Raw genomic sequence first — 21,421 nt, 5'->3', positions numbered from 1 at the left:
ACAGAAATTAATATACTTTGACATTCATCTCTATAATCAAATAAAATTAATGTTGTCAAACAAAATGCAATCCAAATATAGAATCTTGTATTTAAAACTGCTTTTATTGAGGTAGCATGCTGTTCATCCATCAACAAATCCAAATGCATGCAATATAAAGCATGCAACATTTAGGTCTGTGCTGTGGGTCCTCTAGAATTCTCAAAATGTATCATTTGTTAACACCGAAATTGTATAAAATTATTGAGAACATGAAGTTCTCTGTGGTATGATTTATGATCTATGATTTATTGATTTATATTTCATGTTTCTAGACAGCCCATCTTCCTCAAGGGAGTCGAGTTTAAAACTTTAGATAGCATCTACATAATAACTTCATCAAAACAGTTTATTTTAGTCATTGGTTTATTTTATAGAATAAATCTGGAGATAGATCAACTACTTTTGAATTAAGTGCAATACTAGGCCTCTTGATTTATAAGTATGTCCAATTAATTTCGGTGGAATTTATGCTGAAGTACATGGGTGTTTAATTGCACATTTGGCTTTAATAATCATAGAGATTACATAGGGCTGTAAAGTACTGTAAAGCGGTATATACGTCTAAGTGCTATTGCTATTAGCTTAGACAAAGTTGAACATTCCCTTGTACTTCCATTTGAATGAATGTTTGTAGATAACATTCTGCAATCTGTTCACAGCAGAATCATTTTCTGCCTCGGTTTAATAGAAGGACCCAGAAACACATTCATTCTAGAACTGATTCATTCTAACCTTGAGGACAGACTGATGAGATCAGCTGGGAGATGCTCCCCATTGGTCACCTTCACTATTTCCCCCACTGCAACCTTTACCAGTTTTGAAATAATAATAATTATAACAGAATAATAAATAAAAGAGGAGAAATCGAACGGATTAAAAAAAAAAGACAGAAAGTTGAAATTATTATATAAAGCGTGTTAAGGAACAGTCCTTTCCCCCCCCTCAAAATCTATTTAATTTGGATCAGAAAAATGTAAAATATTTTTACAGGCAGCAAAAATAACCCTAAGATGTGGACATCAATTGTAATTGTCAAGCGCCGGGGAAATCAGGAGATTCAGGCATTTCAAATAAGTATAAAGATTTATTGCAAGCTTAAACTCTCTACAAGAATCTGAGCTACTAGCGGTCAAGGGAAATGAGTGGACTGGACTTAGATCTCTTGTGGGTGCAGAGGGACTCGTGACTGATGACATGTTTGACCCCTCCCTCAGGCTCAGCCTGGTCATCTCTTACAATAATACAAATTCATGGTATTAGAAAGGAAATAGAGCATAATAGTGTATTATTTAACTTTAGCAAAATAATAAAAGCAATTTGAAAAAGGAATGGAGGGAAATCTCTTGATTTCCTTTTCAGATGCTAGGAATTCCTTTAACAGAATTAATAAATACTGGAATTCATGGCTGTTTCACAATCCTAGAGAGGTATTCTGATATTTCTAGAAATTCAAATTCAGCACATCTACCAGGAAGGCATGATGTACAGTAGATGGAGTAGGAATCAAATAGCCAAAGTAACAAAATAGAGCTTCCATTGAGAAAGGAAAAGCCTATTAAAGCAAGAATTGCATATGGTAAAAATCTTCAGGTAAGGATAGCAAAAGACTCTCTTTAAATATTTATATTTGGAGATAATGACCCAATCAAATAGATTTGGGGGGAAAATGTTTCATATATTGAGTTGTCCAAGGAAACACAGATAAACAAGATTAAATTTCACTGGGATGAAATCTAGTATTTTGAAATCTGAAAGCATGCCTTGAGGCTTTAAAAAAAATAATTTAAAACACTATATATTCAGGAAGATGTCAGTAACATTTTGTAATGCTTTAATGTTAAGACAACGTTGTGCCGCAAATTAACATTTTATTTTCAATTGATATACTTAGGTGATAAATTAAATAAAACCAGGAGGGAAAGCTTCTGAGTTTGAAACTATGAAAGAAAATATAATCAGATGCATTGGAAAGCCCAGTTTATTCATTTGAAGTAGGCTTCCTTAAGCAATAATTAATGTATTCAATATTTCAGCGGTTCTAAACACTTCTGTTTATTCTTTATTTCCTTGGTGCAATTAGGGATCAAAGTTGGAGAGAGAAAACAGACTCTATTCTGGAAGCATTGATGAGCATCTCTACCTTGATGAGAGAAGTACAATGTCAGCAGGTATATATTCTTTGCCTTTTATTAAAACTATATCTCCAACATCTACCTGAAAGAAAACTGGGAATTGGTTAATGGTCTGAAACTAGCAGAATAATCCTTTCCTTTGCTGTATTTAAGTACGCACTGTGCAATAAAAGTAGTACACGACTTAAAATGGAATATAAGAGGTTTAAAAACGGTAGGCATTCTCATCTAAGTATTATTTTTCTCCCATTTAACAGAATGACCACATTCCTATTTTCATTTTATGACAGAAAGTAAAGCACCATTTCCTAATAAGAGAGTGATCTGTTTTGTGACTTGGTATGAATACAGAAGACGTCTTTATCGTCAGTCAGCTCTTTGCCTTATTTAGATCATGTTGCACAGTCTGACAGCTAATCCTCCAAGAATTAAAAACTTTATGAGTTGACTTCAATACACAAATTTTACTAATGAAACTACTATGGCCTTCTGTAGCACTTGTGTAATAACAAAAATATAACAATTTGGGAGGTTTTTATTGACTAATAAAGTACAGTATAGAATCTGTCAAGTCAAATACTGAAAGAGACACTCTCTTGTAGCTATGTAAAATTGATTACTAGAGTAACTTGAATAATTTCTACTTAGAAATAATCCCCACTTATTTCAATGAAACCAGCTTCTATGTGGGCAAATATATATTTATAGTTGTCATGGCTTAAAAATATCTAAAATGAATTCATATTTCAGTTCTCCAGTGGTTATTTTCCCACTGAGTAAAGACAGCAATCCATAACGAATGAAGGCACTTATAAGAATAATTAGAGCACTATTCTATGCTAAACAAGAGAGGTAATATTTTTTAATTCTTTATGATGATGCTGTTAGCACTATGGTTATATTGACACGTTTAAACAGAAAAGATACATGTGCATTTTGATTCGATTCAACTCATTTGATTCAATGTATTGTGAGAATCCAGGATATTTGCTAATTATGCTGCGTGAAAATAACTAGGGCTGGATTAATAGGATAGGGAAATGGCAACTTTGAGAAGTATTGACATGGAATAATAAACTATTCTTTTGCCTAAATGCGTATCAGAGCATACAAATTAACCCTTTAGGGATCACATGCACATTGAATTATTATGTAGGCAATAAAAATAGATCAGAACTTTCAATAAAACAATTAATGACAATTTAATCAGTATGGTAAACATACAGTCAACAAAATAGAAAACAATCCTTTTAATTATAATATATTCAATATATTTCATTTATTCAGTGTAATTCACTATAACATATATAAAGATTTAGATCCAGAGTTACTCTTCTCGGGGTAGAACTGCTTATATGCTTATCTTATGTTACATAAGGTGGTCCTCGACTTTCTGTTGTTAAATGAGTTTTGCCCCATTTTATGACCTTTCTTGTTAAGTGAATCACTGCAGTTGTTAAGTTAGTAATGTGGTTGTTAAGTGAAACTGGCTTCCCCATTGACTTTGCTTGGCAAAAGTTTGCAAATGGGGATCACATGACCCCAGGACATTGCAGCGGTCATAAATATGAACCAATTGCCAAGGGTCTGAATTTTGATCATGTGACCATAGGGATGCTGCAACAACCGTGTGAAAACGGTCATAAGTCATTTTTCTCAGTGCTGTTGTAACTTCAAATAGTCACTAAATGAAACTCCAGTAATTCGAGGACTACCTGTAGTAGGTTATATCAGTGAATATAAGATGCTTTGATAATCCGTAATTTTTATAGTGGGTAGTGCAAAACGCTGAAAAAAGATAAACACTACCGTATTAAATAACTTGACAACAAACATACTTCAGAACAATGTTTAACAAGCATTGTTGTCTGTTCAATTCTTTGGATCTAAATTGTATTTAAATTTTACAATAACGAAACCACATACCTTTTCCCAGTGTACAATCTCCCAGGCTCCATTTCTCAATACTGCATCATGAAAGCAACAACAAAACCACAAATGTTCTATTAAACCAATGATCAAAATGCTTTTCTACTAATGTAACATTTGCTCCAAGATCCAATTATACAGAAACATTTTATCCAAAAAATACAAAATGAAACCATGTGGGAACAAAAGTTTATTCTAAAAAAGTTTATTTTGTTACCAAAAGAATTCTGAATATAAAACCATTCATTTGTGCAAGATTTTGTCAGTCTTTTTGTTTACTTTTCTCCCCCACCTTTTTGGTTAAAGTGCTCTCTTTTTCAAGTACATGCAGTCTTTTTCGGAGTATAAGACGCACTCCCCCCCCAAAAGTGGGTGGAAATGTCTGTGTGTCTTATACAGTGAATGTTGCCAAAGCCCCGCCCACCCACCGGCCCCCACCCTTCAGCCATTTTAGGCCTCTGCACGCCCCATTTTTGGCTTCCATACATCGTGTTTTCGGCTGGTTCCAGGTGGTGGGGATTGGTGGCGGCAGCAATTCCCATCTGGAACAGGCCAAAAATACGACATGCAGAGGTCAAAAACAGGGCAATCGGAGGCCAAAAACGCAATGCACGGAGGTGGCGATTGGCGGCAATGTGCTATGGTGATCCTGGCAGCCTGGAACGGGTGTAAAACGGGTCTAAAATGGAGCGTGTGGAGGCCAAAAACGCGACACACAGAGGCCAAAAACATGACGCATGGAGGCGGCAATGGGCTATGGCGATCCCTGCAGCCTGGAACAGCTAATTGGCGGTATTCTGGGAGGCCGATCCAACTGCCAATCAGCTGTTTGTGCTGAATCAGGCTGCGATAACATCCGAAGCTGACAGGCTGTTTGCTGTTAGGACGCTAGTCAGATGAACACTGATGGATGTTGGCAGGCAGAGGCAGAATTTTTTTTTCTTGTTTTCCTCACCAAAAACTAATGTGCGTCTTATACTCTGAAAAATATGGTAGTTTGTGTTTAGCTACCACAATTGGGACTGGCAACTCAGTAGTCAACAGAAATGGTCATTAAGTGAAACCACAACTATGCTTGCGATCTCACATTTTACAATTTCTTGTTTATACTTCGAACACCATCTAGATTCACTGCTATGTAATGGGTGATCATATAAATCATATAAATAAATGAAATGACAAAGTAATTATAAAAAATAGCTTTATTCAGAAAACTTCATATGACTTTGTTTTTACTCACTGAACAGTTAAAAAAATGGTTATATATGAAACTTCCTACCTTGTACTTCCTTTTTATTCACAGCATTATCAGCTTTCTGTCTTTTCTGAAACAAACCACATAGATTTTTACATTACTATTATGGAATACTTTAAATATTAGGCAAGTTACATGTTAAAGTGTATTATGACTAGGTTGACACAACATGTATAACAAATCAAGTTAGAGAACTATTCACAAGATACCACATTTGGTAATATTTTTGTGATTTATACTTCATGCAAACCAAGGCATAACTTTTAAGTTTTTTTTTTTTTTTTAAAAGTATTGTATTGTCCAGGCAGACTGCAGAGAGCATCCTAAATTGGTAATTTGCTATGGGATTTGTTCAAAATATTTTTGTTAAAACATCCTCCTCATGGCCTATAAAGGTAAAGGTTCCCCTCGCACATATGTGCTAGTTGTTCCCGACTCTATGAGGCGGTGCTCATCTCCATTTCAAAGTCGTCTCCGTGGTCATGTGGCCAGCATGACTAAATGCCAAAGGCGCACGGAACGCTGTTCCCTTCCCACCAAAGGTGATCCCTATTTTTCTACTTGCACTTTTTACGTGCTTTTGAACTGCTAGGTTGGCAGAAGCTGGGACAAGTAACGGGAACTCTATATAGATGGACAAATACTGTGGTATTTGGATAAAGAACAACATAGCAACAGCTTATTCCATTATTCTCTAAAGATTGTGTTTTGTGTTTGGGACACAATTCTGGAACAGGCAGTGTCTTGTTCTGATCACTGAAATGCTTGTACAGAACTAATAACATTCAATATACTTCTTGTAATCAATGCATTTGGAAAATATTCTCAGTCTGGCATCTTACAATGTGAAAATATAGTGAAAATATTTACAGACCCCTCGCATCCTGGACATAAACTGTTTCAACTCCTACCCTCAAAATGACACTATAGAGCACTGCACACCAGAACAACTAGACATAACAGTTTTTCCCCGAACGCCATCACTCTCTTAAACAAATAATTCCCTCAACACTGTTAAACTAGTTACTAAGTTTGCACTACTATTAATCTTCTCATCTTCTCATCGTTCCCATCACCCACCTCCTCCTACTTATGACTGTATGACTGTAATTTTGTTGCTTGTATCCTTACGATTTATATTGATATTGTTTCCTGATTGCTTATTTGTACCCTATGACTATCATTAACTGTTGTACCTTATGATTCTTGATGAACTTATCTTTCTTTTTTATGTACACTGAGAGCATATGCACCAAGACAAATTCCTTGTGTGTCCAATCACACTTGGCTAATAAAGAGTTCAGTTCAGTTCAGTTCAGTTCAGTTCAGTTCAGTTCAGTTCTGTTCTATTCTATATGCAAAGGTTTGGTTTTAACAAGGGAAGCAAATCAGGCTCCGCAGTCCACCCAAGGACCTGTTGGACTCAGCCTGCCTCTCAGCCGTAAAAACAGAGGCTTCCAAGGATTGAGAGAATAGCAAAATAACACAAGGCTGTGTTACTCTGTGTAAAAAAACTGAGCCTCACATCGACTTGGCGCCTCTCTCAGGAGCTGCAAAATACAGAAAGGAGAGTTGGGGTGTCGCTGGGTCCTGGAGAGGACTGTGGAGGAGGCCAAGTCCTGCTGAATGGGAAACAAAACCCCAAGGCCTGCGGGAACCTGGTGGGGTGGGGGAAATAGACAGAGGGGCTGCGTGCAGTATTTCTGCAGTCCCTCTTAATGCCCAAAGAAGTTCTGCAGCGGCAATATCTTTGAAACTGGGTCATTAGTAGCTTTTGGGGTGTCTGCTGTAAGTTGAGGACTCCTTTTACTGAACAATCATACATAAAATATTGAAAATGCTTCAGTTAATAAAAAGCACAGGAAGTGCTAGGCCCCTGGGAGATGGAGAAAATCTATAGCAGTCGTTTGTAGATTTCCTTCGCCTAAAGGCACATCATCATTACATGTGTTGCATGTGTAAAATCAGAAATGTATGCTCCATAACAAAATGTGAGGGATTTTTTTGCTTAGCTGCTAAAAAATTAATGAAAAAAAAAATCAATTAAAAAAAATCAAAATGAGTATATTTGGTTTGCGTCCCTTTAAATTTAAACATGTATCTTATTTGAAGATGAGTATTAGTTTAAAGTTATGAAGGAAACATTATACTACTTACAATATCTTCTATTATTTCTTTGACTGCTGCTACAACTAAAATAAATAAGAGAGGAACCAAAGTTGTATACCGTCCTGTTGGAGAAACGTCTGGAATTTGCTAAAGCATAAAAAGAAAAGTGCATGTTAATATTAGTCGCATTAATTGTATGAAAATATGTTCAATAAAATGTGATAACAGCAGAATCCACTTAAATGCTAATGAGGAAAATTTCTCAAATAGTCTCAAATAATTACAATGGTTATTTCCATTAACTATTATCTACCCTAGTTGCAATTAACTGTTTCTTAATAAACGTTTTATATTTATAATCACCAAAAATGAACTCTTCTAAGGCTCGTTGCCTTAGAAGAGTGAGGAAAATTCTCAGGGACGATTCTCACCCTGCTCACCACTTCTTTACCCTCCTACCATTGGGAAGGAGATATAGAAGCATAGCCAGCCACACAAACAGGCTGAAGAACAGTTTTTATCCGTGGGCTATCAGACTCCTGAATGAGAAATAACATCATAACTATGTAGTATGATGGACTGCAGGGCCAGCACAATGTGTAACATGTTCACACTGGTGCAATAGGACTGGGTGTTTTGTTAATATGATTTGTTGGGTTAGGGATTTTCTGTCTTCACTGTGTTGTGGGGGGTGCACTGAGTGAGCTCAACCAATCTCATTGTACATATGTTGTGCACTGACAATAAAGATTTGAAATTTGAAATACATTCCAATACTGATAGTAATTTGAGAGTTTTAGGCATTACTGATCCATCTGGATTAAACTGTGAACTCAGGAGAAGTTTAATGAATTTTAACTTAAATGATTTAAAAACTTGCCTGGCAATAAATCCCTATAAAATATGAAATACCACTAATGGCCCATGTTTTTTTAAAAAAATTACCCAGAATTTTTATTTATCCCAGAATAAAAATATGTAATGTGAAAACGTGTTATTTAATCTCATTATCCTTACAGCCTTTAATACAATAAATATTACAGTGTAGATCTAGAACCAAACAAAGCCTGACATAATATCAAAGTCACATAATAACTTTCTAGCTGAGAATTTATTAGTCTTTTTACTTGTTATATTATGTTCTATAGAAACACGGAGGCCAAAATATATGCCCAATTACAAAGTTCAGTCAGGAGGGTTAAACTCATTATCACATGACAGATAAAAAAAATACAGGAGTTGGTCTTTCCTATACAACTAATGCTTACATCATAAAAACTCTTTATTATACTGATCATTACACAGGGACAGGAAGAACTGGTAAAGCAACTTTCAGTTTAAAGTTTACTACAACAATATACGTGTTTCGGGATATATTGCTTACATTCTTCAAAAATGATTTGGCAAAAGTGCTTTGGACCTCACTTGGGTACAATACCTCTTTGTTAATCATTAAAGTGGGGTGACTTTCTCCCCCCCCCCCAGATTTTTGGGTGAGTCTGAGAAAAGATGATGCTGTGAAAGAATCAACTCATTATAAATTGAATGCAACTCTTAAAGCATTTTTTCACATAACCTGGTAAATATCAGGCTAAGTCCCTAATAAGTACCTCTGCTTCTGCAGGGCCCAAAATACTTCTTAGGAATCTTTTCATAAGAAAAGTTAGACAATGTATTTTTTTGTTTGTTCAATTTCCATGGCCGCCCATGTCAGTCAATCTCCCTGAGCGGCTTACAATTCAAAATATACATTATAGTTAAAAGTATTAAAAAGAGTTTTAAAACAATAAAACTATATAGCTATATTGAGAAGAAAAAAATAACCTTGCCCTGGTTTAAAATTTCACTCCCTAAAAAGTTCTAAGATTTTATCTGAACTTAAGACATTGCATAATGACAGCCTGCAGCCACTGAGGACATTACAAACAATTTTATGACTTCTAACAATTAAATGTTACTGGAGGATAAAGGGAGGGAGGAAGGGAGGGAGCAGAGCACTTACACACATTCTTACCTGAAGCAATGCAATGAAAAGAAAAAAGGCATTAGCAGCTCTCCTGAACTGAGAATAGAGGAACCTAGGCAGGAATGTGATAATGTTGTATTTTGCAGTGCTAAGAGAGAGGAATTAAAAATACATGGAATTAAGGGAAAGACATAAAAAACAGATAAAATATGTAGTCAGAGTACACTAAGAGAGATTTTAACAGTTAACGCAGTATTGTATGTCTAAATACACATAACATCTTCCTCCTCCTTCTCCCTGAAAACCCCCTTCCCTTCTAGCCTGATGATCTTAATTGTCTGCAAGAAAACAGCCAAATTCAGAGAGCATCAAGGACCCTACCATAGCTTGTAACAAATCAGAGACAACCTGTGGGTGAAGTTTAAGGACATACATGGTTAAAGGAAGCACAAGCACCACTTTCAATGTGCACTTAGTGATATCACACATACACAACAGGTCAGAGCTAATGATGCAGTGGCAGAACGGTGCTTTGGCTTTCAATGAGAGTATGTAAGATAATTGTACAAAACTTTGGTTACAAATACCTGACATGATTGCTACAGAACTTAGAGAATTGTGGTTGATTGATGAATATAGTTCTCACTTCCTCTTGATCAGCTAATGAGGTTTTCTCTGAAACATCATCTGTCTTCTCATAACCTACAAAATATTAAAAATCTAATATGTACAAATTCTGCAATGATTTAAATGAAAACAAAAAGCATTTTAAATTTAAGCAGTGAGAAACACAAAAAACAATAGTAGGTACTATTCTATCATTTGTATTGATAAAATTAATCTTTTTAATTCCTATTTAAGGATTAAATTTTTTATCTTTCCCTGGTCTGTTAGTGACATGCTAAAGTAGCTTTTCTAGCTGCTCAAAGCATTTAAACTAAATATTTTGATTTGACAGAGAAATTAAATTTCATGTACTTTAAATGTTACTTATTAATGTTACAATAGTTGCAGCCTGTTCCAAGTTTAGTATACTCTGGTCAGGGACTTACTTAAAAGTTTTATATGGTTGAAGCTTGCAACTCCCAAAAATTTTCAGTTCTATAAGCAAAAAAAATTACAATAATGTACAGTTAATATAAAAAATAAATGTCGATAACTAAAAACATTAAAATAAAAAGTGTCAATGATTTTAGTTACGGACAGCAACCAATATTAGGTAACATCACTCCTCCAAAGTCTTGTAAAATATCTCAATCTTGACCGATCATGGGTTCTTTTTACGCTACATCCAATCCTTGCCTCTCTACTTCCTCCTAAACCCTTCCTTCTCGTGGAAAAAAATACTTCTCTCTTCTAGCTGATTTAGTTCAAACACAAAACATACCTTCTCTCTCCCCCACATCCTCAACTGTTTCACAGCCAAGCTTTTCTAGACAACTCTGCCTATTAAGGTTGTAATGTCTGCTACTATACTAACCACCAAAGAGACCACTGCCTCTGAGCCATTAATTTAATCTGTTGTGAATCAACAATACTCGTTTTAAACTGAAATGGACTGATTGCTTCTACCAGGAAAAGGTGTTCCTCCAATTGCTTAAGTGCTTAAGCAAAGCACTTAAGCACTTTAAAAGTTAAAACTGTCACTTTGCGTGTAATAAGAAACCTGTTGGAAGGAAGCATAGTACCTGGAATATGATTATGAATATGGGTATACTGTAACTGCTCTTGCCTGTCAGCTTGCAGACAGTTGCACATTACACAACTGTGGTTTCCAAGTAACCTCCAAAAGCAAACCCATATAAAGCACCTTGCAATAGTCTATTGTCATGGTGATAAGACTTTGAGGTCCTATCACCAGGTTTTCCTGCTTTGGAAAAGAGTTACAGCTGGAGTACAAAGTTGGGTAAAGGCCTCCCAGGTTATGCCCACTACTACCTCTTTTCCAAATAATAGTAGCCCTGAGTCTAGAACACTTTGAATCACAGCCCTGCCTCCTTATAAATGGAGCAGAGAGAAAAGCCAGTTTTTTGTTGGGAAAACGGAATTCTGTTTTATTAGGATTAAACTTGAACTTTGTTTTGTCTCATAGAGCTTTGTCCAGCTTCCAAATACCAGGCCAGGACTTTGGCCTACTATATCTCCATTGTACAGGTAAGTCCTCAACATACAACAGTTCATTTAGCGACTGTTGAAAGTTACAGTGGCACTGAAAAAGGTGACTTATGATTGTTGCAGCAGCTCCATGGTCACGTGATCAAAATTCAGAAGCTTGGCAACTGACTCCTGTTTACGACGGTTGCAGTGTCCTGGAGTCATGTGATCTGCTTTTGCGACCATCTGATAAGCAAAGTCAATGGGGAAGGCAGATTCACCTAACAACCGTGTTACTAACTTAACTGCAGTGACCCACTTAACCATAGCAAGAAAGGTTGTAAAATGGGGCAAAATTCACTTAACAAATGTCTCACTTAGCAACATAAATTTTGGGCTCAGTGGAGGTTGTAAGTTGAGGACTTATCTGTAGTTATGCAACCCTTAGCTCAACAATTAAAGAAGGAGGAGTTTGAGTCTAATTAAGCAGTCAACAGAAAAGTGAAGAAATATTAATCTGATATGCTAGCAATGTTTCACTCAGGTGTCACCTGAAGGATTAAAACATCTGAAACATTAAAAGAGGAACTGAAAAATTTTGAAGCTGGTTTAGGCCTACATGTTAATTTGTATGTTTTAATATTTTGTTAGAGGAAGCAGGAAAAAATTAAGAAAAATGTATTATTTTGTATAATAAGCAGATTAGATATCTGCATACTGAGATTACAAGTGACCTGAATAAATGCTTACATGCTAACTATACTCCATTGTGGACAGATACTTGCCAAATGGTTTAAAAAAAAAAAGAATAAATCTGAATTAAAGTAGTAGAATAATAGCTGTGAAAATGATGCTTCCTCTGAAGCTTTGTGGCAGAAGGGGGTTTGTGCTACTGTCAGATAATTGATAAGCAGCTGAATTAGTGGGAAATTTTCAAAATTACAGTTTTGTAAAAGGATCCAAACATAAAAGCAACTTTCAGCAGCACGTAGAACTGGGAGAGAGATGAAATGTAATTTACATAAAACTCTCTTATAAGGACTGACAATACCAACCCTTTAGTCTTCAATAAGGGATCCTAAAAAGCCGTAAGTTTAAATTGAGGTTGTAGAGATAAATAACAGATCAGTACAACACTATATTTTAAGTACAAGTACTCCTCAACTTACAACTCACTGAAAAAAGTAATTTATGACCATTTTTCACACTTATGATCATTGCAGTATCCCCATGGTCACGTGATCAAAACTCAGATGCTAAGCAACAAACATGGATTTATTATGGTTGCAGTGTCCCGCGGTCATATGATCTCCTTTTTACAACCTTATGACACACAAAGTCAATGAGGAAGCCAAATTCACGTAACGACAATGTTACTAAGTTAACAATTGCAGTGATTCACTTAACAACAGTGGCAAGAAAAATGGGGGCAAAACTCACTTAACTGTCTCACTTAGCAACAGAAATTTTGGGCTCAATTGTGATCATAAGTCAAGAACTACCTGTAAAAGAATACAGTCCTTTTTAAAGAAGTTGATAATAAAGTGCAATTGAAATGACACATGTGAAATAAAATCTATGTCCTAAAATACAACATAAGCCTTTTTGGCTCTTTGATATCACCAACATTCTGCATCCTGATTTAAGCAAAAAAATTTAGAGAGCCACAAACTTGGAAAAAACTAGACTCATTCAACTTGTAGAACTTCTACAGGGATGAGAATCCTATTAGAAAAGAGGCTTTTTTTCCTGTTGACTGTGAAAGGAATTCTTGTTTCTTAGTTGGAATGATATAGTTTTGAAAAGTAAAATAACAGTACTAAGATTCTAACTGAATTCAAAAATATAACTTAAAGCAGGCAGAAAAGAACCAGAATGGATTTGAGATCAGTAATTTATAAAAAAACATTTTGATGATGATTTGTGGTACATTAATAAAACACGAGAGATAAATTGAGAAATTTAGAGTACAAAAAAATTACCTTATAAATCTATTTTGTCACAAATACAAGAAATGTCACAGTAAATCATTCAAGCGCAATATAATGTTCCAGGCAAGATGACTATATATTAATAAAACAATCATGATGAATCATTCACAGGATGAGTTGAAGAACTAAGGCAATATATATTTTACCTATTGTGAACCTACAGTCAAGAAATTGATTTTCAGAAAAAGTGGGAAATTTCATTGGGAAATTGAAATGATTCCTCAGCTAGCATTATTAAATATTTTTGTCCTACAAGTGCATCATTAAAACATATACGGTAATTGTTGATACAGTAGAGTGTCTTAAGGTAACATCTTAGCATTCGTTAGATTTTGAAAGAACTTGGATATTGCAAATTCTATCACTAGGAAAAATTATGGAATGATGCATTGTAGACAAATCAATGATTAAATTCTTGCTAATTAGGAAACAGACAAAATTAGACTCACGTATAGATCTGAATATGCTTATCAATTTGATAAATCCATGAACTACTGGTAGAAATCTTCTCAAAGAATATGTGGAAAATATGAAAACATATGATTCTCTTCTACCATAAAAATATGTATTTAAATATATAGCAACAGTGTATGTACAACTGCAATTTGGTTATCAAAAATAATGTTATGGGCTAATGTGCAGAAGAACAATATTTGTAAGAATGTAAAATAATATTAAAATATCTTAAGTTCTCATATTTATACACAGACATAAGTTTGCATGTGTCGTAGAATAAACAAGAGCAGGGCTGAAATTTATAGTAGTTAGCTTAAAAGTATTGTTCCTTACATTTGCATACCATACAGGTAGTTCTTGATTTACAACCATTCATTTAGTGATTGCTCCAAGTTACTGACAAAAGTGACTTAAGACTGTTTTTCACACTTATGACCATTGCAGCATCCCCGTGGTCACATGATCAAAATTGGCACTTGACACTTGGCAACTTGCCTGTATTTATGATGGATGCAGGGCCCTGGGATCATGTGACCCCCTTTTGAGACCTTCTGACAAGCAAAGTCAATGGGGAAGTCAGATTCATTTAACAACCGTGTTACTGACTTAACAACTGCAATGATTCAGCTAACAACCGTGGCAAGAAAGGTCATAAAATGTGGCAAAACTCACTTAGCAAACGACTCCCCTAGCAACAGAAATTTTGGGTTTAATTGTGGTCATAAGTTGAGGACTCCTTATAGCTGATTTCAACATTACCTCCCTCCAAACCAGTAGTAGATCATACTACAGATAGTACATGCTGGTACTATGCCATTACCTAAGCCAGGGGTCAGCAACCTGCGGCTCTGGAACCACATGTGGCTCTTTCATCCCTCTGCTGCGGCTCCCTGTCGTCAGTCAGCACCACAATTTTGAGAAGAGCTTCCGGGGGAGGGGGGGGAGCAGGGCATGCCAGGAGGAGACTCTATGGCAAGGGGCATGTTTTCAGGTCAGCCCACAATTGATAGGGTTAGGACTAGTAGAGGAAAAAGGATGCTACGCTAGGAGGAGACTCTATGGTGGGGGAACCGGACTTCCGGTCGGCTCCAGAATTGAACGGGGTGGGGGTGGGGTGAGGGCTTCCGATTAGGACCTTTGTGGCTGTTTGAGTGTTTAAGGTTGCTGACCACTGACCTAAGATAATCAATAAGGATTTTTTCAACTACAACACTTTGCAGATATTATACGATTAGTCATTTTAAAACTAAAGTTTCTGATAGGCTCAAACTGAAAAGTAATTATTCAAGTCACTGGATTTATTTATTAAAAGCTACCTTTTCTTCCCTAAAGTGTCAATTTGGAAAACAAACTCAAGCATCTTATGCAGCAGAAGGGCCTGAAGGACAAAAGGCATTAAAAAAAAACAGCTTTTTAATGGGGATTATCAGAAGAGACCAAGGTTAAAGATCTCCACCCCCTGCAATCCTAATTAGGACTGCTGAGGAAAGAGGAACCAGACTGTTCCTCTCACCAGCAATCTTGATCAAGAACAATGAAGAGGCTTTAACCTCATTCCCAGCTTCAAATTTCCTTCAGCACGCATCACTGCTTTTTATTAGGGAAACTGCAGATACCATTAAACACATCCACAATGATTGTACACAAATGCAAAATGGAAAGGGAACAATCATTTCTGTGGAGAAAATGCGTGGGAATGTAGGGAGATGTCCGTGTTCCTTTGCTTATAAGCTTTGCTCATGTGTCGTCTTCTTTCATAAAAATTGTTCATCCCTGCACTAACATGCAAAAGGATGTTTCAAAATTACTTTCACATGATCTGATTTGTGCTTCCATCACTTTACTTCCTAAAACATGTGGCTGAAACTTAGCTGAACTGTAAGAAACTTTATGTGGCTTTCAGATAATAATTAGAATTTCCCAAGGCCCACTATCTCATAGCATTTGAAGAAAAAGAAACCTAGATACAGGTAGTCCACCATTTACGACAGTTCATTTAGTCACTGTTCCATGTTACAATGGCACTGAAAAAAATAACTTATGACCGTTTTTTTTTTTAAAAAAATTTGATTTATATGCCGCCCTTCTCCGGAGACACAGGGCGGCTTACAATGCGTTAAGCAATAGCCTTCATACTTTTGTATATTTATACAGCTTATTGCCCCCACAAACTGGGTCCTCATTTCACCTACCTTAGAAAGGATGGAAGGCTGAGTCAACCTTGAGCCTTGGAGAGATTCGAACCAGCAGTAAATTGCAGGCAGCTGTGTTAATAACAGGGTGCTTAGACCAATGTACTATCAAGGCTCTTGGCCTGGCCACAAGATCAAAATTCGGATGCTTGGCAACTGGTTTGTGTTTATGCCGCGTCCTGGTGGGACCGGAAGTTGGTAAACAGGCCATTTCGGCCTCGGGCGGGGGGGGGGAGAAGGCCATTTTCACCCTCCCCAGACTCCTAGAAAGGTTCTGGAGCCTGGGGAGAGAGAAAAACGCCCCCCCCCCCCGAGGCCCTCCAGGGGCAGGAAACAGCCTGTTTCCCTACTTCTGGTGTGTCCAGAAGGCCTGAAAATGAGCTGGCCGGCGTGCATATGCGTGCCAGAGCTGAGCTCACGTGCCTACCGATATGGCTGCGCGTGCCACCTGTGGCACGTGTACCTTAGGCTCGCCATCATGACTATACAGCCTTGTCCTTCTGAAAAGGAAAATCTGCCTGAGTTACAAGTAACTTCTGATCCCATTTGCCTTCTGAGTAATCTTTGTATCCTATTCCTTTCAATGGCGGGGCTCACATGATTGATAAGAACAGATGGAAGGTTTATTAGCCTCATTGCTCAAGAAGAAAATTAATAGAACATGCCCAAATGGCATTTTTGTAAAACTAAAAATAAATGATGAGTATGTGCATTTTATATTTCACAGCTTTATTTTAGAGTTTTTTAATTTGGTAAAACAAAGGAAAGCATGTTATTTAAAATGCTATATTCAATCGCATTCACAAAAATGAAACCAAAAACTTACAACCATTTATTCAGATGCATTCTTTCTATAGTAATACACTCAACTCTACTTATATAATAAACATTAGGTACTAATGCTAATAACTAGTAGGAGGGTCATTAGTAAAACTAATAAACAGAATATTTTTCTGCCTGCTGAAAAATTTAAATTATATATTAGTTTACAAAGTCTAATAAACGCACTCTACTTATATTAGTTCTAATTAGATTTATTATCAGAAATAATTAGATATATTAATATCTAATGTTTCAGCCATATATTAATATACTTTTACACAATTATGTAAGCATATTCACATCTTTTAATACTGTAATGATGATTGTAGGTGTTTATCTGATTAATGCTAAGAAATATTTCTTCTATGCAGAAAAAGGGATACAGCAGAAATATTTATAGTGCCATGATGGCGAACCTATGGCACGTGTGCCACAGGTGGCACACGGAGCCATATTGGTGGGCAGGTGAGCGTTGCCCAAGCTCAGCTCCAGTGCCAGCTGATTTTCAGGTTTTCCGGTCCCACCAGAAGTTGGCAAATGGGCCGTTTCTGGCCTCTGGAGGGCCTCCGGGGTGGGGGAGGCCGTTTTTGCCCTCCCCAGGCTCCTAGAAAGCCTCTGGAGCCTGGAGAGGGTGAAAAACGGGCCTCCCCAGGCTCCACTGTGCCATTGCGTGGGGAGGTCATGCGCACATGCGTGGGGGGTGGAGCACGCGTGCACGCGACCCCCCCATGGTCCTCCTGCTTTTGGCATGCGACGGCAAAAAGATTAACCATCACTGTTATAGTGGAATAAAGCATTAACAAAAGCTTTTATCACGATGTTTTGCTTAGTGCTGTATTACAGCAGATACATACAGAACTTTCTCTTTCTTGCATCAGCAGAACAAAAAGAAAGCAACCTTCACTTGCAGATGTTCTGGCTATAAAAATAAACTTCACGTTAGGAATTCTTGATTGTGTATTTCAGACATACAAATTAGTATAGTGCTATTTTTGACAAATTGAACTTCTACTGTCAAAGTGGAATGCTGGAATTGAACAGGACTGAACTGTTCATTGATTTCTTATTTACATTAAGAAAGATTGGGTTGGATTTTTAAGTTTTGCTTACTTAGCTCCAAAAATTGAAAAAAAAAAATCTAATTAAAAAAACCCTCCAAAAGTAGAATAACATTTTAATTAAGTGAAGTACAATCTATATCTAAAATGCATGGTGGCATCTAATTTCATTTTAAATATACAATATTAACTGAAATTATGATGTTTGATTATTAAAAGAAAATAAATTCTCTAATACTTTTGATCACAATAGGTACTGTAAATATTTACGAAATTTCCCCCATATGGCAAGAGAGTTCCATTATTCAGTGTAATATTATTCTTAGGGGAACAGCTTTCTGCTCATCTAAATCTAAACCCCAGTAGTCCTCATATTGGAATGAAATTGCATTATATCATTGACGAGGTTTGGAGGTAGGCTAATAGGAGCTGCTCATTTGATCACAAATCTAAGGGATTCAGTCCAGAATGGGTTGTTTTCCCTTATTCCCTCTCATGCTGCAGAGAAAACTGAGCAATACGACGTGAGACCATGAGATGTAATCTCACTGTGTACAGCCAGCGTTCTCCATTCATCTTCTGCTACAGGATGGTCCTCCCTATAATATATTCCTCATATGGATTCCTTTAACTTCAGATACAACCTGGGGTAAGAACAAGGCTAAAACAAGGAGAGATACACCTTATAAACTGAGATGCTGTATATCTCATAAATTATCAAAGGTTTCAGCAGCCAAAACCTCTCAGCTTCAAATATTACCGACGTATCATTCTCTAAGAGCAATAATTCCCTTCAATCTGTTTTAGGCTATTCTGTCATTCCTTTTATTTAAGTAAAGATGAGTTAACAACATTCCCAGATATTGAGGAATCTGGAGGTATTTATCAGCATTTCACAGGCCTAGGATGACCAAATCTCACCTCAATGTCACTCTATCATAATCTTATTCTGTTTCCTTGTAACATAAAATAGTCCACAAAACATCTAGCAAACAGCAAAAGCCATGAACATAGAACTGTAACATACCAGGGAAAGCCACTTCCTATTGCTTTTGTGAGATATCACGCAAAATTAAAGTAAAAAGGTAAAGGTTTTTCAATCAAGCTCCATTTCTACAGCCTTCAGATCCATTCAGGACTATCCAATCCTGACCTGCTTAGTTTCCTCACCCCAGCAGGGGGCTGCCATCCCTTAAGACCACCATCAAACATGATTACTGGCATTTGCATGAAACACATGACTATTCAATTATCGGGAAAGAACTGTTGGTTGTTTGGGAAAAGAAACCCAATTCAGGTAGCAGAAGGACCAAAAGATGGAATAGTCAAAAGCAGACACCAAGACACGAGGGTTATTTTCCCATTAGTGACTCACAGTGTTTTATAGGAGCCAGACAATTGAAGATGGGCATCCGAGGTGGTCAAAACAGTCAAAATGACAGCCTTGCCAGAATAAGACCTCCCTTCTTTGCTGGGGGCACAGCGGCCACCTTGGTGTGTTTTGGCCCACCTTTGCAGATAGCTCAAGGTCTGGAGGCTCAATCGTATGATGAATGGGTCAAGGAACTAAGGTATGTCTAGGCTATTGAAGAGAAGGCTTAGGAAGAGAATAATAGCATCTTCCAATACTTGAAGGGCTCTCATAGGGAAGAGAGCATCAATGTATTCTCCACAGGACCTGAGCAATGGGTAGAAGCTCATTAAAGGGAGACCCAACCTAGGACTAAGGAGGAATTTCCTGACAGTGAAAACAATCAGTGGAACAGCTTTGCATCCTGGAGTTGTGGCTGCTCCATCTATGGAGGTTTTCAAGAAGAGATTGGACAACTATTTGTCTGGGAAGGTATGAGGACTCCTGCCTTGGGCAGGGGTTGGACTAGAAGACCTCCAAGGTCCCTTCCAGCCTTATAATCAGGAGTCATCTGAACCACAGAGTGAACAGATACTAAATTGCATCAACGGAGGCGTTTATGAAGAGATTGGACAGCCATTTGTCCTGGGTGGCAAAAGGACTCCTGCCTTGGACAGGGGGGTTAGACTAGACGACCTCCAGGGTCCCTTCCAACCCTAGGATCCTGCCAGCTCTATTCTATATGATATAGGGTTTTTTTTTTTTTTAAATGAAGAGATTGGACAACCATTTGTCTGAGATGCTATGAGGACTTGGGCAGGAGGGGGGGTTAGACTAGACGACCTCCAGGGTCCCCTCCAGCCCCTGGGATCCTGCCAGCTTTATTCTATATTTTACAGGGTTGTTTTTTTAAAAAAAAAAAACGAAGAGATTGGACAGCCATTTGTTTAGAATGGTGTTGGATCTCCTGCCTTGGGCGGGGAGATGGGGGGGGGAATGGGGCTCGACTAGAAGACCTCCAGGGTCCCCTCCAGCCCTGCTGCCTGTGGCCAGAAGGAAGGCTGGAGGATGCTCGGAAAGGGGAGAAAAAGGGCCGGGCCAAAAGCGCAGGGGCTGCTGCGGGTAAAAAGAAGGGGCTGCGTTCAACCCCCCCACCCCCCCACCCCGGGGAGCCCCCTCCCCTCCCCCTCAGGGCCAAGCGAGCCTCCTCAGCGCCTGACTGACTGACTGGGGGAGGAGAACCGGCGCTGAGGGGGCAGCTGAGGCGCCTTTTCTCCCTCACATCACCTCACAACACCAGGGATTCTCGGGGCTCCTTCCAAACCCGCTCCGTGGCCGGCCTCACACACACTCACCCTCCGCCCTGGACCGCAGCTCCGACACGGTCTTCTGAACGGCGGGCATCTCTCCTCTCTCTCTCTCTCTCTTTATCGCCTCAGGCGGCCGGCAGGCGCGCTCCCCTCACAAGGGCTGAGGCGACTCTTCTCTCTCTCGCGCGCGCTCTTTCTTCGCGCATGCGCGCTCCCTTTTCTCTCTCTCTCTCTCTCTTCCCCCTGAGGGAGACCCCCCGCGGCTTTGCGGTCGCGAGACCACCTCTCGGGACACCTGCGCCTGCGCGCCGGGGCGAGCGCGCGCGAGCGAGCGAGCGCTTTCTGGCTTCGCGCGCCCGTCCCTCCTTTTTTTTTTTTTTCTCTTTCCTTTCCCTCCCTCGACTGGAATGTACCAACTTCCTTCAGAGGGGGGGGAAGGAAAAAAAAAGCCCTTTTCGACCGGCCTTTGAGGCGGCGCACGGTAGGACAAAGAGACGTGCTTCTGCCCTTCACGCCTCGTAGTATGTATGTATATGTGTGCGTGCGTGGAATCCTTCTTTCCTCCACCACCCCCAACTTGACAAAGCCGACCGACTCCCCTGCGCTTTCAAGGATCGATAATGGAAGAGGCCGGATTTGAAGCGGGGCGGAGCCTGGCAAGAAAAGGGGCGGGGCGGAGAGTATAAAAAGCCGGGCGGTGCGGAGTTTACCGGC

General features: G+C 38.3%; 1 protein-coding gene across 1 annotated transcript in view; it reads right to left on the bottom strand.

The window, feature by feature from the left end:
• ATP8A1 (ATPase phospholipid transporting 8A1) overlaps positions 1-20,923 on the bottom strand; it is a 63,347-nt gene extending 42,424 nt beyond the window's left edge. The window contains exons 1-7 of the mRNA XM_070949066.1: positions 20,753-20,923; positions 10,021-10,135; positions 9,482-9,581; positions 7,516-7,614; positions 5,383-5,428; positions 4,101-4,141; positions 2,183-2,256 (exon numbers count right to left, since the gene is read on the bottom strand). Of these exons, the coding sequence (XP_070805167.1) occupies positions 2,183-2,256; positions 4,101-4,141; positions 5,383-5,428; positions 7,516-7,614; positions 9,482-9,581; positions 10,021-10,135; positions 20,753-20,801 (524 nt within the window). The 5' untranslated portion in view covers positions 20,802-20,923. The remainder of the gene's footprint in view (positions 1-2,182; positions 2,257-4,100; positions 4,142-5,382; positions 5,429-7,515; positions 7,615-9,481; positions 9,582-10,020; positions 10,136-20,752) is intronic.
• Positions 20,924-21,421: the final 498 nt, after the last annotated feature.

This window comes from Pituophis catenifer, unplaced genomic scaffold (assembly GCF_029215685.1).
Source record: "Pituophis catenifer annectens isolate HBS135680 unplaced genomic scaffold, rPitCat1.0.hap2 SCAF_8, whole genome shotgun sequence".
NCBI classification, from domain to species: domain Eukaryota; kingdom Metazoa; phylum Chordata; class Lepidosauria; order Squamata; family Colubridae; genus Pituophis; species Pituophis catenifer.
This window is presented reverse-complemented; position numbering and strand designations above follow the sequence as displayed.